This window comes from Stomoxys calcitrans, chromosome 5, assembly GCF_963082655.1.
Source record: "Stomoxys calcitrans chromosome 5, idStoCalc2.1, whole genome shotgun sequence".
Classification (NCBI taxonomy): domain Eukaryota; kingdom Metazoa; phylum Arthropoda; class Insecta; order Diptera; family Muscidae; genus Stomoxys; species Stomoxys calcitrans.
In genome coordinates, this window is record NC_081556.1 from 87,853,870 (window position 1) to 87,871,400 (window position 17,531).

General features: G+C 42.0%; 1 protein-coding gene across 3 annotated transcripts in view; it reads left to right on the forward strand.

Annotated features, from left to right (window-relative positions):
- The window catches only part of LOC106085444 (myotubularin-related protein 6), a 139,163-nt gene that overhangs the window by 100,255 nt on the left and 21,377 nt on the right, over positions 1-17,531 (forward strand). For all 3 annotated transcript variants that reach the window (XM_013249699.2, XM_059369025.1, XM_013249697.2), the window contains 2 exons: positions 6,408-6,570; positions 8,690-8,973. In XM_013249699.2, the coding sequence (XP_013105153.1) occupies positions 6,408-6,570; positions 8,690-8,973 (447 nt within the window). The remainder of the gene's footprint in view (positions 1-6,407; positions 6,571-8,689; positions 8,974-17,531) is intronic.

Genomic DNA, 17,531 nt, shown 5'->3' on the forward strand with positions numbered 1-17,531 from the left:
TTGGGGGACCACCCCAACACCCAAAAACCCCTAAATCGGACATATTTATCAATCATGGCAATATGGGACTCAAATGAAAGGTATTTGCGAGAAGAATACGAATCTGATATCAATATGTGGGACCACGTTTCTGGGGGTTCACCCCTTCCCCAAAACACCCCCCAAACTGGACTTATTTACTGACCATGGGAATATGGGACTTAAATAGAGGTATTTGAATGTAGAATACAAGTCTGATATCCAAATATGGGACCAAGTGTTTAGGGGGCCGCCTCTCACCAAAAACTTACCCCAAAGGGGACAAATTTACGACCATAGCAATATGGGGCTCCAATGAAAGATCTTTGGGAGTAAAGGGAGTAAATATTCGGGAAAAGTGTCTATGGGGCCACCCCACCCCCCACAACACCACCCAAATAGTAAGTATTTTCTGACTATTGCAATATGAGGCTCAAATAAAAGGGTTTTTAGAGTAGAACACGAATCCGATATATATTTTAATAGCCAACTCACTGAGTGGCCGCCCATCTCCCAAAAAAACCCCCAAGCCGGTCATGTTTCCCGACTATGGAAATATGGGACTCAAATTAAAGGTAAGTGGGAGTAGACCACGTATTTGATATCAACATTAGGGGCCAACTGTTTAGCGGACGTCCCACCACCATAACAACCCCCAAATAGGACGTATTTGCTCACCAAGACAATTTGGGTCTTAAAGAGAGTGGAACTTAATATTCATAGTTTTTAGGGCCAATACCCCAAACCGGACATATTTGCTGACTTTTGCAATAAGGAGTTTAAGTGAGATTAGAAAACGAATTTGATATTCAATTTTAAGGCCAATGACAATATGGGGTTCACATAAATGATATATGGTTATATGAGAATAGAGCACTTTGCTGATATATTTTCCGGGCTTAGTGTTTTGGGGACCACCCCAATCCCTAAAACACACCTGAATCGGGCATATTTACCGACCATGTGAATGTGGAGCTTAAATGAAAGTTATTGGGGGGGAAGAGCAAGAATTGATACCCATTTTCGGGACCAATATTCTGGAGGTCTACTCCTTTCTCAAAATAGCCCACAAACAGAATTTTTTTAGTGACCACCGCAATATGGGCTCAAATAAAGGTATTTGGGAGTGGAATACGAATTTTATATCCAAATTTAGGACCATGTATTTACCCCTTTCCCAAAACATCCCCAAAGGGAAAAAATTTTTCGAGCATGCCAATATGTGGCTCAAATGAAAGGAATTTTAAATTAGAAAACAAATTTGATAACCTATTTTGAGGCCATGTGTTTGAGGACGCCTCATCCTGTAAACTTCTCTTAAGCCAATGGCAATATGGGGTTTAAATATGTGGTATTTGGAGAAGAGCACGATGCTGATATTTTTTCAGGGCCAAGTGTCTGGGGGACCCCCTCTCCCCCGAAAACACCACTAAATCAGACATCATGAGAATATCGGGCTGAAATGAAGTATTTTAAGAATGGAGTACATCTTACATCCTAACTTAAATTCGTAGACCAATAAAGATCATGTGGGATTCAGATAAAGGCACTTATACTGTTAAACTGTTAGTCAAGTTAGCACGGTATTTCACTAAAAGATCTTTAATTGTCGAAAATGAATACTCCAAGGTAACTTTTGTTCCATATAAATTTAAAGAAGGCGCAGGGAAGCGGGCCCGGGTCAGCTAATTCGTTCATAAAAGTGAATCAACACACAGATGTTATCAGATCAAACACAAATATTTATCAATCAACGACAGTATTTCCAACAACGTTTGTGTATGATATGGCAACATTGGTGCATGCATTTGCAACGTCTTTTTTCTATCATAGTAGAGGATATTGGGCCTATTGGTGCGTTCTCTGAATTTCCTATAATTTGTTGGGTCAGTCGAGTGGAGTATACACACAGTTGGAAGGGAAACCAATTAAGTGAAAACCAGTAAAAGCGTGTATTTTCGGCTGATCCGAATTTTACATAACCTTAACTATGGATGGCATTTTTCTACGCACGGTATATTTTGAGGTTAAAACTAAAACTACAACAAAAAGTCAAACCAACGAATTATCCTATCAAACTCAAAAATGCAAATTTGCTTATGAACATTCCATTAAAGAATAGGGACTTACTTTAAGCTTCATAATAAAGATCTCCGTGTGGTGGTTCGATATCTCTTTGGGAAGAAATTTTTACATGGCACAGTACCTCACAATTGTCGACAGCATCATGAGGATATAACCACCGCTGAAAATTATTTTTTCTGATGGCGAACCCAGGCATTCAGAGTCATAGGCGGACAAGCTAACCTCTGTCTCACGGTGCACAGTGTTACGACCGTAACCAATATATTAGGAATTTACATTTTTGGATGCAATTTGATTAGAAAACATTTCAATTACTGTAAATGTGAACTGTGGTGTCAATATGTCATTAATATAGGGATCCAAATCCGCCCATGATATTAAAATAGTTCTGGGAGATTTTAATGCGAAAATAGGGAGGGAAGAAATTTTTGGTCCAACAGTCGGAAAGTTTAGCCTCCACGAGATAACGTTCAGTAATGGGTTGAGGCTGATAGATTTCGCCGCGCCAAAAAACAAACAGCAGATTTAAACATAAAAATATCCACAAAGCCACATGGCTGTCACCCGATCAAAACACGAGAAACCAAATTGATCACGTTGTGATAGATGGAAGGCATTCATCCAGCGTGTTAGATGTACGATCGATCCGTGGAGCGAATATAGCTTCGGATCATTACCTTGTTGCAGCAAAGGCTCGCACCCGTTTGAACATGGCGAGGAAGGTACGATCGGACACTGCACGGAAGCTGGACATTGAAAAGCTGCAGACACAACAAATGGCAGCGGCATACTCCACTTGAACGACCCAACTGATTGATGAAAGCACTCCCTGTTCCGATGATATAATGGCGCAGTGGCAAACTATTGCCCACTCCATGGAAAATGCCGCGAAATCCGTACTTGGATACCGGAAGCCTCCTCCAAAAAACCCATGGGTCGACCAAGAGTGTCGAGATGCTACTGAAGCCAAGAATGCGGCATATAGAGCAACCCTGCAATCAGTAGCAACGCGCCAGATGAAGGAGAGGTATCGGGAGAAAAGCAGAGAGGAGAAACGTCTATTCCGCAGAAAAAAAAAAAGGAAAATGGGAAGACTTGAGTATAAGCGTATTGGGATTTACAGAAGTCAGAATGAAGTCCAGAAATTCCAGCAAAGAATTAAACACCAAACCGATGGCTTTGGTGCAGGCACATCCTCCTGCAGAGACGAAGAGGGAAATGTGGTAACTGCCACAGATAACATGCTGAGGATATGGACAGAACATTTTACCCAACTGCTAGTGTCCAACGTTGGCGGCGGCAACTAACTCCTGATGATGGTATAGAATTTTTACCTCCTAGTCAGAATGAGGTCCAAGTAGCAGTGACCCGACTAAAGAACAACAAGGCAGCAGGAGCCGACGGGTTATCCGCTGAACTATTTAAGATCGGAGGCGACACGCTGATAAGGCGCATGCATCAGCTTATCTGCGCAATCTGCGCTAGAAGAACGCATACCCGATGATTGGAACCTCAGCATACTACAATATGTCCCGTACACAAGAAAGGAGACAAGACGCAATGTTCCAACCACAGAGGAATAAGTCTCCTCCCCATCGCTTACAAGATACTCTCGAGCGTACTGTATGAAAGATTAAAACCTAAAGTCAATGAGATAATTGGGCCCTATCAATGCGGCTTTAGACCTAGTAAATCCAACCTAGACCAGATATTCCCACTGCGCCAAATCCTGGAAAAGACCCGAGAAGGAGAAATCACCACTTACCATCTCTTTGTTGACAAAGAGATGGTAAGCCGCTTTTCAAGCCATGTCTGAGTTTGGTATCCCTACAAAATTAATAAGACTCTGCAGGATGACACTTGCTGATACGCGTTCCTCAGTAAGAATAGGAAAAAATCTCTCCGAACCATTTAATACCAAACGAGGTTTCAGACAAGGACACAGCCTATCGTGTTATCTCTTTAATATCCTGCTGGAGAAGATTATACGAGATGCATACGGAAATAGATATGACACACTAATCACAACAGAGCACATGCTACTCGCCTATGCCGACGATATCGATATCATAGGTCGGTCACCGGAAGTAGTAACTGCAGCCTTTGAAGGAATCGATAGAGAGTCAGTGAAAATGGGTCTGGCAGTAAATGGAGATAAGACGAAATGGATGGTTTCAACTCCCAAAAAGCCCTGCACAACCGACCAGATAAAGAAAATGGAGAAAGTTGGCAACCAGAACTTTGAGATTGTCAGTAACTTTGTCGACCTCGGCACCGCCGTAACCAAAACGAATGACACCAGTTTTGAGATTAAGCGGAGAATAATACTGGCAAACAGATGCTACTTTGGACTAAGTAAGCAGTTTTGAAACAAGGCCACCTTTCAACAGACGAAGATTGCACTATACAAAACACAGATACTACCCGTGCTGTTATATGGTTCTGAAGCATGGGTACTTGTGAAAGCAGATGAGGCAGTGCTTGGAGTATTTGAGAGAAAGATTCTTCGTAAAATATATGGACCAGTTTGTGTTAATGGAGAATATAGGCGACGTATGAACCACCAGCTGTGTGACGACGATAGCATAGTTGCACGCATCAAAATACAACGGTTGCGTTGACTAGGTCATGTTGTCAGAATGGATGAAGAAGCTCCAGCAAAGAAGTCTTTTGAAGGCAAACAAGGTGGTACACGCAAACCGGGAAGACCAAAAGCCCGATGGAAAGATCAAGTTGTGGGAGACACCTCGACACCTTGGTTTCAGAGATTTTAGAATGAGCGCAGAAGATCGAGGCGCTTAGAACGCTATTCTACGTTCGGCTAGTGGAACAAATATTCTATCAAGCCAATTAAAGTAAAGAGATGCTTCTATACCTTTTGATAACCACCGCTGAAACTTTTTTCGGGTTTTCTTCCCGCCAGAATGCAAACCCAGACGTTCAGCGTCAAAAGCGGACATGCTAAGCCCTATGGTACGGTGGCCTCCATCATTTTATGGAGAGATTCGGATTATACTTGATTTAGATGTTGTCACAAAAAACCATTCTGCAAAATTTCAGCCAAATCGGTAAAGAATTACGACCTCAAAAAACTCTAGAGGTAAATTAGGAGGATCGCTTCATATAGGGACTATGTATATCAGTTTATGAAGCGATTTGGCCATACTTTGAATGAATATTGCGGGTCTGTTCATTGTTTATTTTACTGTTTTATTTTCGTTCTCAATTTTTTTTTACCTGTTAGGGCGAAGATCATATTTATTTCACAATTTTCATTTAATTTCTCTTTCTAGATGAACTTAATGATCGATTTCATTAATTTAGACCCAAATCCTTCAATTTGGCTTATTGTATGTAAAGACGATTCGCCTGCAGTAGCTTCTGACCATGATACTTTGTTTAGTTCCTGAGGACAACACTGACACTACCTCATCTTTGCATGCCAAATAGTTGGCATATGTCATCGGCTATAAAGATATGCCACAACTCAGGTTATACATCAATGTTATGATGCCACATAATGCCATTTCTCTGGCAACTGCAAAAAACCTCATTTTTAAAGAGCTTATTTCCATAGAATCGAAAGTGTCTTTGGTTTTAGTGTTCCATTACAATTTTATTTAAGAAGTCTTATTCATGATTGGGACATTACTCTTTACAGTCATATCTTATTCTCTGCGTTTTACACACACACACGCACATACTATTGACAGGTTTAATACTGAAAAGTAAAGAACGACCTTTATGGTCTTGGCTGTTTGCGTATTTTTATAGCGTTTAATTTATTTGATGATATATGGACATCGTTGTATGTTTGCACTTCCATTAGAGGTGCGTCTCATCGTAAAATGAGGTCGTTCGCATCTCTGCAAGGATGTGCTTTCAGGTTCCGCATTGCCACAGGATGCATTTAATGTTGGCCACATAATGTTGATTAGATTCACTTTGGTAGCTAATAAAATCTAATAACCCACTAAATATGCAACTTAATGTTAAGTAAAAGCAATAGTAACTTGCAGAGATCTTGATAACATCGGTTCTACTACGAAATCTTAATGAAAGACTTTCATATAATAATTAGTTATGCAAATCTAAAAACTTGTGGTTTGTTTTTTTCATTGGGTTTTCGACCTTTGAATTTCTATGCTTGCGTTTAAGACTTTGTCTTATTGGGCTATACGGTCATTTGTTATATCAATGTTATATATTTAATTTTTCTATCCGACGTTTCGTTGGTATTTTCCAACTTCTTCAGGAATAAATTTTTATTAATCTGGTTGTTGTTTTTCTCTTTCTCTTTACAGATTCTCCATATGCACATTGCAAACATAGAAAAATTACCACTAACCACCACAGGATCTCCACTACTAATACGCTGTAAGACATTCCTATCGGTTACCTTTGTTGTACCCAAAGACTCGGAATGCCATGATGTCTATACATCCTTGTTAAAGCTCTATCAACCTGGTAAGTTATAACAAGTAAAAAGGCATTAAGTTCGGCCGGGCCGAACTTTGGATACCCACCACCTCGGGTATATATATATAACCACCTTTCATCAAAATCCGGTGAAATTTGCACACCTTATGTCCCATAGCAGTGTTAAATTTCAGTTAAATCGGATTATAAATGCGCCTTTTTTGGCGCCAAGACTTTAAATCGAGATATCGGTCTATATAGCAGCTTTATGCAGACCTTGATTGATCTTGACCAAATTGCAGAAACAAGTGGAGGGGTTTAACTTAACTCTCTGTCCAAAATTTCGGCAACATCGGACAATAAATGCGCCCTTTATGGGCCCAAAACGTTAAATCAAGAGATCGGTCTATATGGCAGCATTGTCCAAATCTGGACCGATCTGAATGATATTGAAAAAGGATGTCGAAAAGCCTAACACAACTCTGTCCCAAATTGCGGCGACATCGGACAATAAATGCGCTTTTTATGGCCTCAAAACCTAAAACTCAGAGTTCGGTCTATATGGCAGCTATATCCAAATCTGTACCGATCTGTGCCATAATGCAGAAGTATGTCAAAGGACTTAACCTAACTCACATTCCCAAATTTCGGCGACATCGGATAATAAATGCGCCTTTTATGGGCCTAAGACCCTAAATCTGAGTATCGGTCTATATGGCAGCTATATCCAAATCTGAACCGATCTGAGCCACATTGACAAATAATGTCGAGGGGCCTAAGACAACTCACTGTCTCAAATTTCGGCGACATCGGACAATAAATGCGCCTTTTATGGGCCTAAGACCCTAAATCAGAGGATCGGTCTATATGGCAGCTATATCCAAATCTGAACCGATCTTAGCCAAATTGACAAAGAATGTCGAAGGGCCTAACACAACTAACTGTTCCAAATTTCAGCAAAATCGTATAATAAATGAGGTTTTAATGGGTCTACGACCCTAAATCGGAGGATCGGTCTATATGGCAGCTATATCCAAATCTGAACCGATCTGAGCCACATTAACAAAGGATGTCGAGGGCCTAACACAACTCACTGTCCCAAATTTCAGCAAAATCGGATAATAAATGAGGTTTTAATGGGCTTAAGACCCTAAATCGGCGGATCGGTCTATATGGGAGCTATATCAAGATATAGTCCGATATAGCCCATCTTCGAACTTAACCTGCTTATGGACAAAAAAAGAATCTGTCCAATGTTTCAGCTCAATATCTCTATTTTTGAAGACTGTAGCGTGATTTCAACAGACAGACGGACGGACATGTCTAGATCGTCTTAGATTTTTACGCTGATCAAGAATATATATACTTTATGGGGTCTCAGACAAATATTTCGAGTAGTTACAAACAGAATGACGAAATTATTATACCCCCATCCTATGGTGGAGGGTATAAAAAGAAGATATTGAGTGATGAACAAGTAGGTTAGGTTAGGTTTAAGTGGCAGTCTGCCATCAGACTCACTTTGACGTTTTCGTCCATAATGATACTACAGAAACAGAAGAAGGAAGATGCCTTCTAATGCCTACCGTTGAACCATCCACATCGCTTTAAAAAGCCCAATAACTTGCGAATGTTCACATCCGCTAAATCAGACAGGTTCTCAAAGAAATGAGAACCTAAAGTGGAACCCCTTCTGACTGCTAGTGCGGGACACACACACACAGAGGGTGTTCTATAGTCTCTTCTTCTTCGATGCCCTCAGTTATTCTGCAAAAGTCGTTGCTGGCAACCTTCAGTCTGCCAGCATGTTTGCCGATAAGACAGTGACCTGTCATGACGGACATAATGACTTAGACGTCTGTTCTAGCCAATGACAGCAAGGCAGTAGACCTCTTCAAGCCTAGATTAGGCCACACAGTTTTGGAATGCTCACAGCCACCTCTTTGAGACCATCTATCATTCGTTGTCCCACGGGCCTGGTTCTGAAAACATAGCTTTCGTGCTGCTAGAGGCATACCTACAGATTCCAGTATTCCTGGAATGTATAGGTCAGTTCCTCATCTCGCAAGCTCGTCCGCTTTACATTACGATGCCAATCGTCGTAATGACATTATATCTTAGCATTTGAATAACTTATCTCTTCCCTTCCTTTCTCTTTTCATTGCAGTATCTATCAACAAATTGTATTGCTTCAATTATCAACCCGCCAAAGATGATTTTCCCAAAAATAGCGGTTGGGAATATTTCAAGTTAGAAAGTGAATTTAAGCGTATGCGCGTTCCAAATGACACCTGGACTTTATGCAGTTTAAATACAAATTATGAGCTGTGCGATACTTATCCCAGACAGATATATGTTCCGCAAGGGGCCAACACGGCCATGTTAATTGGCAGTTCAAGATTCCGCTCGAAGGGCCGATTGCCAGCGCTGACATATTTACATTCCAATAAGGTGAGTTTGAAAAATAGAAAATTGTTAAAAAAAACTCGGATTAGAGCATGGGCCAAAACAAATTGGTCCATAGAATTTTTACATTTGTGATCTCTGTAACACACCTAGCCTAACCATTACGAAAATGACTGTATATAAAAGGAAGGAATTGACGAGAATGTCAACAGAATTACGACTGCACTGGTCGGATCCTTCGAAGATAGTTGTCCTCCTCGGGAAAGGAAATCAGCCCAAGAAAAACCCTGGATGACCGGGCAGATTCGCAATATTGGGAAAGAGGTCCGCAGACTTTTTAACAGAGCACGTCGTAAAAAAGCGGAAATTTATTGGGATGTGTATTACGCACGGCTCAAGGAATACAATAAGATTATCAGAGCGGCAAAACGTGCCACCTGTAAGCTTTAGTGCTAATGACGCCGCCAAGATAAAAAAGTTTCTCTCAAAAACCCATGTCCAAACTGAAACTTTAGTAGATGATATGGGAGTGAGAGCAGAGACAACGGAGGACATATTGAGGCTTTTAATGAAAATCCATTTCCCACAGGATACGAAGGGACTCACGGAGACACCGGAATCTTGGAATAATGATGTTGATCGAAGATTTATAATAACGAAATTTATGGTGAAGGAATCCTTGAGGAGCTTCAAACCATTTAAGTCACCCGGACCCGAGGGAATATTTCCGACATTACTACAAAAGGAGGCAGACTATCTGGTGCCTCGTATGGCCAAAATTTTCACAGCGTCCCTAGAACTTTCCTATACTTTGAAAGCCTGGCAGGAGGCAAGGGTGGTGTGTATACCCAAGCCCGGCAAGGCAAGTTATGCGACACCAAAGACCTACAGACCCATAAGCCTTACGTCCTTTCTGCTCAAAACCATGGAACGTATTGTGGACACCATGATAAAGAGTATGACATCCAGCGAACTTCTCAAATACAAACAGCAAGGGAAGGTCGGTGGAGACTGGCCTGCACGAGGTTTTGCATAAAATAGAAGAATCCTTTGATGCCAAATGACCTATTACGGATGCTGACTGAGAGGGATTTGAACCCGTCTGCTACGCAGACGATGTTATAATACCTCTAAGAGGTAAGGATCCGAACTAGCTATACAGAAGTGCCGAAAAGGTCTTGCAGATAGCATATGACTGGGCTAGACCTAGGGGTTTCAATGTTAACCCAGAGAAGACTGAAATCTGTCTATGCACGAGGAAGACGAAGGTAGGCGAGTTTAACGCACCACGTTTCCTCAATAAGACGATTTCGATATCTGACGAGGTCAAATACTTAGGTAGGAAACTGAATTGGAAGTTTCACATTCAGGAGCGTACTGAGAAGGATCACAGATGTTGGACACTATGTAGACGGGCCGTAGGCTCGAAATGGGGCCTGAATCCTAGGATAGTGCACTGGCTCTACAGGAGCGTGAGAAGACCAATACTTTCTTACGCCTCAGTAGTTTAGTGGACTGCTATGGAGAAAAAGTGCAACATAAGGATGTTGTCTTGGCATAGGCGGAGCGATGAGGACCACGCCCACTAGGGCACTGGAGACTATTCTAGATATCCGACCCATTGACATACAGATTAAGTTTGAGGCAGCCACTACGGCTATGAGACTTAAGGCGATGGGAGAATGGATTGAGAATGGGAGCAGCTCATACCATCGCAGTATAATCGAGGCGACGATAGGAAACCTGGAAGGAAGTGGAGAGGTTTCCGATCGGTAAAGTGCGAGGCACTGCTACCATCGGCACAGTCTTGGATTGACGGAACCCTAGTATTGCCATCTGGAAGATCATGTTACACGGATGGATCAAAGCTAGAGGACAGAGTGGGCCTTGGGGTTTACATTGAAAACCCAGCGACTGACATATGTTTTAGACTGCCTGACCATAATATGGTCCTGCAGGCGGGCGATCACGGAATGCGTGAAGTGGTATGGTGCTAACGCGAAGACGTCGAGTCTGAACATCTTTACCGACAGTAAAATTGCCATAAGGACAATAATAACCAGTACGGTAAGGTCACGAACAGTCTTGCACTGTAAGAAGGAGATTAACGCCTTCTCTGAGGATGGGAAAATCCGCAGCATTTGGTTGCCGGGTCATAACGAAGTAAGGGGAAATGAAAGGGCAGACGATTTGGCGGTGAAGGCCAGAGGACTGCCGTCAATAAACTTGGTTAACCCGAAGCCTTTCGGGTCGACGCAGTCCGATTTAAGGGAGTACGGTAAGATCACGAACAGTCTTGCAGTGTAAGAAGGAGATTAACGCCTTCTCTGAGGATGGAAAAATCCGCATCATTTGGTTGCCGGGTCATAACGGAGTAAGGGGAAATGAAAGGGCAGACGATTTGGCGGTGAAGGCCAGAGGACTGCGGTCAATAAACTTGGTTAACCTGAAGCCTTTCGGATTTAAGGGAGTGGGCGACGAATGCGCATGCAACATTGTGGAACAGGGAAACGGTCGGTAGGACGGCGAAAATCCTATGGGGGGATCCAGATCGTGAGTGGGCGAGGCTATTACTGAAAGGAAGCAAGAAGGAGGTCAGTATAGCTATTGGTATCATAAAGGGACGCATAGGACTACGAGCTCACTTATGTAAAATCGTTGCTGCAAGTGATAGCATGTGTAGGGCAGATGATGAGGGAAGATGATGAGACGTTGGAGCATTTCTTTTGTCATTGCCCGGCTTTCGCGTCCAACAGATACCGGTACTTAGGTGGGGACACAATATCAGTCATGAACCAACTTAGGGGAGAGTCGCATTGAAAACAATTAAGGATTTTGTAAGCAGCACGGAATTCCTCACATAAAATTTTCTTTTTAGAGATTTCTTTATAGTTTTTAGAGCACACAAAAAGCCGATTACTGGCTTAGGTGTATGACCATAGTGGCATGGGGCGGATTAATATCTACACCCTCTATTCAACCTAACCTAACCAATATAAAAGGAAATCGGACTTTGTAATAAATGTACTGAACATGCAGCTGTAATTATGTATATTCAGATAAACGGTTTAGAACCATTCAATTTTACTGTCGGGGAGGCAGACATGTCGAGAAGGCAATCAAGAATACATACACTTTATGGAGCCAAATATTGATTCCAGGTGTTGCATATGAGATACGTTAAAGTATTTCACCTATTATATGGTGGAAGTTGCTTCAGCCATCTATTGATCTAAATATGGGCAAATATACACCTAAAAACACTACCTTTATTTAAAATATTAATTGCGGTTGTTATTGTTTGAAAATTCTTCTTTGTAAGCGTATCTAGTGGTTACTATTGATACCATTAGCCACCTAATTAGCATATTTTCTTTCACCAATCTCAATTGGCCTCAACAAATTACATGCTATTTACATTTTCCACTCTTTTTTTCTTCTTCAACATCATTGTAATATCCTTTGATATGCTAAATAGCCATTGCTTGTTTCCTCATTTCAGTGAGGCATGTTTCTTTTGATGTCAAGTGAAAATTAGTAGTATTAGAAAAAATTACAAAGGATGTAATACAACACAACGAAAAAAATATTTTTTACACAACAAAGGCTTTATTGATATACCAAGGAACAATGAAACTCAATGGCATATATCTGCTACAGAGAAATAAAGCCCTTCAGTTTTTGGTAAATTTAAAGATTGTTTCTACAACCAGAAAAATTAGTCTGCTGATACCAGCAAACTCTTTTTCCTGATGATATTAGGTTAGGTTGAAAAGAGGGTGCAGATATTAATCTGCTCCATGCCACTATAGACATACACCTTAGCCAGTAATCAGCTTGTTGTGCGCTCCTAATATAAAAAAATAACCCCGAAAAAGAAAATCTAAGTTAGGAATCCCGTGCTACTTACAAAATCCTTAAATTATTTTCCATACCACTCCCCTAAGTTGGTTCATGTCTGGTATCGTGTCCCCACCGGTGTCTGTTAGCTGTGAAAGCCGGTCAATGACATAGGAAATGCTCCAACGTCTCATCAGCTTCCTCACATGCCCTAAACATGCTATCACTTGCCGCACCGATTTTGCATAAGTGAGCTCGTAGTCCCATGTGTCCCGTTATGACCCCAATAGCTATACTGACCTCCTTCTAACTTCCTTTCGGTAATAGCCTCGTCCTCTCATTATCCGGATCACCCCATAGGATTTTCCCCGTCAACCACGCACTTAAATCGGACTTTGTCGATCCGTAAGGCTTAAGGTTTACCAAGTTTGTTAACTGCAGTTTTCTGGCCTTCACTGCCAAATAGTCTGCCCTTTCATTCCCCCCCTACAGTGTTATGGCCCGGCACCCATCCTCAGGGAAGGCGTTAATCTAGCTCTAACACTCCAAGACTGTTCGTGACCTGAACTCCCTGGTTGTTATTGCCCTTATGACCATTTTACAGTCCGCAAAGATATTCACACTCGACGTCCTCGCTTAGGTGCGATGCGAACTCTCCAACATTAATATGCGGGGCCAAGCCCTGGCAGAATTCTTGAATACTAACAACCTTATAACACTTAATGTTGGTAACACCGCTACCTTTGTTAATAGGAATAGGTTTAGATGTGATAATATGTTTGGAAAATCTAGTCGATGAGGTTCAGGATTGGAGGGTCTCCATGGAGCATTCATTTCGAAGATAGTTGACCTCTTCGAGAAATGATATCAGCCCAAGAAAAGCCCTGAAAAACCAGAGAGATTCGCAACATTGGGAAAGAGGTCCGCTGACTTTTTAACAGAGCACGTCGTAAAAAATCGGAAGTATATTAAGATGTGTATTACACACAGCTCAAGGAATACAATAAGATTACCAAAGCGGCAAAATGTGCCTCCTGGAAGCTTTTCTGTGACCAGGTCGATAACGACCGCAAAGATGAAAAAGTTTCTCTCAAAAACTCATATCCAAACTGAAACGTTAGTAGACGACATGGGAGTGAGAGCAGAAACGACGAAGGAAATGTTGAGGCTTTTGATGAAAGCTTCAAACCAATTACTTCACCCGGACCTGAGGGAATATTTCCGGTGTTACTACAAAAGGAGGCCGACTATCTGGCGCCTCATCTGGCAATTATTTTCACAGCGTGCCTATCACTTGTATATACTCCGAAAGTCTGGCAGGAGGCAAGGGTGGTGTTTACACCCAAGCCCGGCAAGTTATGCGACACCAAAGACCCACAGGCCTACAAGCCTAAGGCCCACAGGCCTACAAATCCATGGAACCCATTGTGAATACCATGATAAAGAGTAGGACATCCAGCGAACTGCTCAAATACAAACAGCACGCCTATGTCAAGGGAAGACTGCGTTGGAGACTACCCTGCACGAGGTTGTGCATATAATAGAAGAATCCTTCGATGCCATGATGTACACATTGGCGTTTTGCATGACATCGAGGGGGCTTTTAACAATGTGCAGACCGACACATGGATCCAATCCTTAGACCAGTACCGGGTGGACCGGGTCCTTAGAGACTGGATAAACCATATGCTAAGGAACAGGTGGATAAATTACGGGACCCATGACATAATTATAAGGGAGAAAGTGGCGCAGGGCACGTCACCACCATAGGAGTGCCGTTTTCTATGCAGATAATACTCCTTAAGAGTAGGGATCCGAACCAGCTATGCAAAAGGACCGAACGGGTCTTGCATATGCCATACGACTGGGCAAGACCCAGGGGTCTCAATGGTACCCCCGAAATGACAGAAATATGCCTGTTTACGAGGAAAACGAAGTTGGGCCAATTGAACGCACCACGTTACCTCAGTAAAACGATTTCGATAACTGACAAGGTCAAATGCTTAGGAGTGATCTTGGCCAGGAAACTGAATGGTAAGTGTCACTCTACAGAAGCGTATTTAGACCAATACTTACTTACGCCTCAGTAGTTCGGTGGACTGTTATGGAGAAAAAGTGCAACTTTAGGACCATACAGCAAGTTCCCTAGAACATGTTGTCTTTGCTTAGGCGGAGCGATGAGGACCGCGCCCACTAGGGCTCTGGAGACTATTCTAGATATCCGACCCATTGACATTCAGATTAAATGTGAGGCGGCCACTGTGGCTATGAGACTTAAGGCGATCGGAGAATGGATTGAGGATGGGAGCAGCTTATACCATCACAGTATAATCGAGTCGACGATAGGAAACCTGGAAAGAAGAGGTATAGGATAGCTAAGACGACACTTTAGATCGAGTGCAAGTCACTGCTGCCAGCGGCATAGTCTTGGACTGACGGTCTACATTAAGAACCCAGGGACTGAATTCTGTTTTAGACTGTCTGACCATAACACGGTCCTGCAGGCATAGATCCGGGCGATCACGGAATGCGTGAGGTTGTGTTGTACTTCTGCTGATATTTAAATAACATTTTTTAACTATTGAATGAATCCATAGCAAATTCTAAACAACAATTGAAGCATTTGTTACATCTCTTCTCTATATAAAGGGTGATTTTTTAGCTATTAACTTTTTGGCAACACAGGTTTAGACAGCTCAAACATGTTTCGTCTTTTGTTTCACTGTCAAACATCTTCAGTTTGGTCTTAAATTTAACCATGAATCGTCTTACAAGCGAACAACGCTTGCAAATTATTGAATTTTATTATCAAAATGAGTGCTCTATTAAGAAAGTTCTACGACGAAGCTCATTTTTGGCTCAATGGGTACGTAAATAAGCAGAATTGTCGATTTTGGACTGAAGATCAGTAAAAAGCATTGCAAGAGCTACCAATGCATCCAGAAAAAGTCAATGTTTGGTGCGGTTTATGGGCTGGTAGCATCATTGGACCGTACTTCTTCAAAGATGATGCGAAGCGTAACGTAACTGTGAATGATGAGCGCTACCATAAGATGATATCCAACTTTTTTTGCCCAAATTCCAAGAACTTGACTTGCATGAAATGGGGTTCCAACAAGACTGTGGCACATGCCACACAGCACGCGTGACAATGGACTTATTGAGAGGCAAGTTCAGTAAATATTTTATTTTATGTTCGGGACCGGTCAATAGGCCGCCTAGATCGTGCGATTTAATCCCTTTAAACGTTTTTTTTTTTTGTGGGGCTATGTTAAAGCTCATATCTATACAGACAAGCTCGCTTCAATTAATGCATTGGAAGACAACATCGAAGCATCAATTTGTTAGGTTGGATACCGGCCGAAGTGTTGGAAAGAGTATGCCAAAATTGGACTAAGTGGATAGTCCATTTAAGGCGCAGCCACGGTCAACATTTGCATGAAATAATCTTCAAACATTAAATTTTCAAAACTCTTTATTTCGGAATTGGGTGCACAGATTTAAAATTTAAAGAAATCGGAAATAACACACCATCCTCCAACAACCCATGAACAAGATATGCCTACCGATTGGGGCAGTAGGGGGAAGTAGAATACAAATCTGACGCAAAAAATTTGCCCCAAAGTGTCTGAGGGCCGTTCCATCCAAAAACGGACTCATGTGTATATGTGTCGAATGATATTTAAAGGTCGGACATAGACAAATATTTAGGGCAAAGTAAATGGTTGACTGCCCACTCCAAAAAATTTCCTAAAACAGGACATGTTGGTCTGCCGGCACAATACGGGAATTAAATGTTAAGTTTTTGATAGTAGATGAGGAATCTGCTTTAAATATTTGGGACTAAGTATCTAGGTGGCCGCCCACACCTAAATCACTTTTCATCGGGCACGCACACCCATCACGATGATATGAGATGGGAGTAGAGTAACATTTTATATATTTGTTTGTTTCGTATAGATTCGAAAACAGCTGAACTGATTTTCTTGAAAATTTTACAGACTGGTTGAACAGTTCATAATTCACCTGTTCTGGGTGCCGGGCCACAGATATATGCCAGGGAATTCTAAAACAGTCGAGCTTGCGGGACTAGGAACTACCTTATACACTCCAGGGACACTGGAATCTGTGGGTATGCCTCTAGCGACATGTAAGCTAAGTTTTCAGGACCAGGCTCGAAGCAGGCAACGAATGATAGATGGTCACAAAGAGGAGGCTGTGGGCATTCCAAAACTATGTGGCATCATCTGACTTGTAGAGGTCTACTGCTTTGCTGTCATTGGCTAGAACAGACGTCTCAATCATTGTGTCCGTCATTACAGGTCACTCTCTTATCGAAAACTTGCTGAAGGTTGCCAGCAACGACTTTTGCAGAAGCTAGGGAGGGACATCGAGGAAGAAGAGACTATAGAACACCTTCTGTGTATGTGTCCCTGCTAGTGCGGGATGAAAGGTCACTGTCTAATCGGAAAACATGCTGACAGACTGAAGGTTGCCAGCAACGACTTTTGCAGAAGCTGTGAGGACATCGAAGAAGAAGAGACTTTAGAACACCTTCTGTGTGTGCGTCCCGCACTAGCAGTTAGAATGAGTTCCACTTTAAGTTCTCATTTCTTGGAAACCTGTCTGATTTAGCGGATGTGAACATTCGCAAGTTACTCGGCTTTTTAAAGCGATCTGGATGATTCAACGGTAGGAACTAGAAGGCATCTTCCTTCTTCTGTGCCTGTGGCATCACAATGGACGAAAACGTCTAAGTGAGT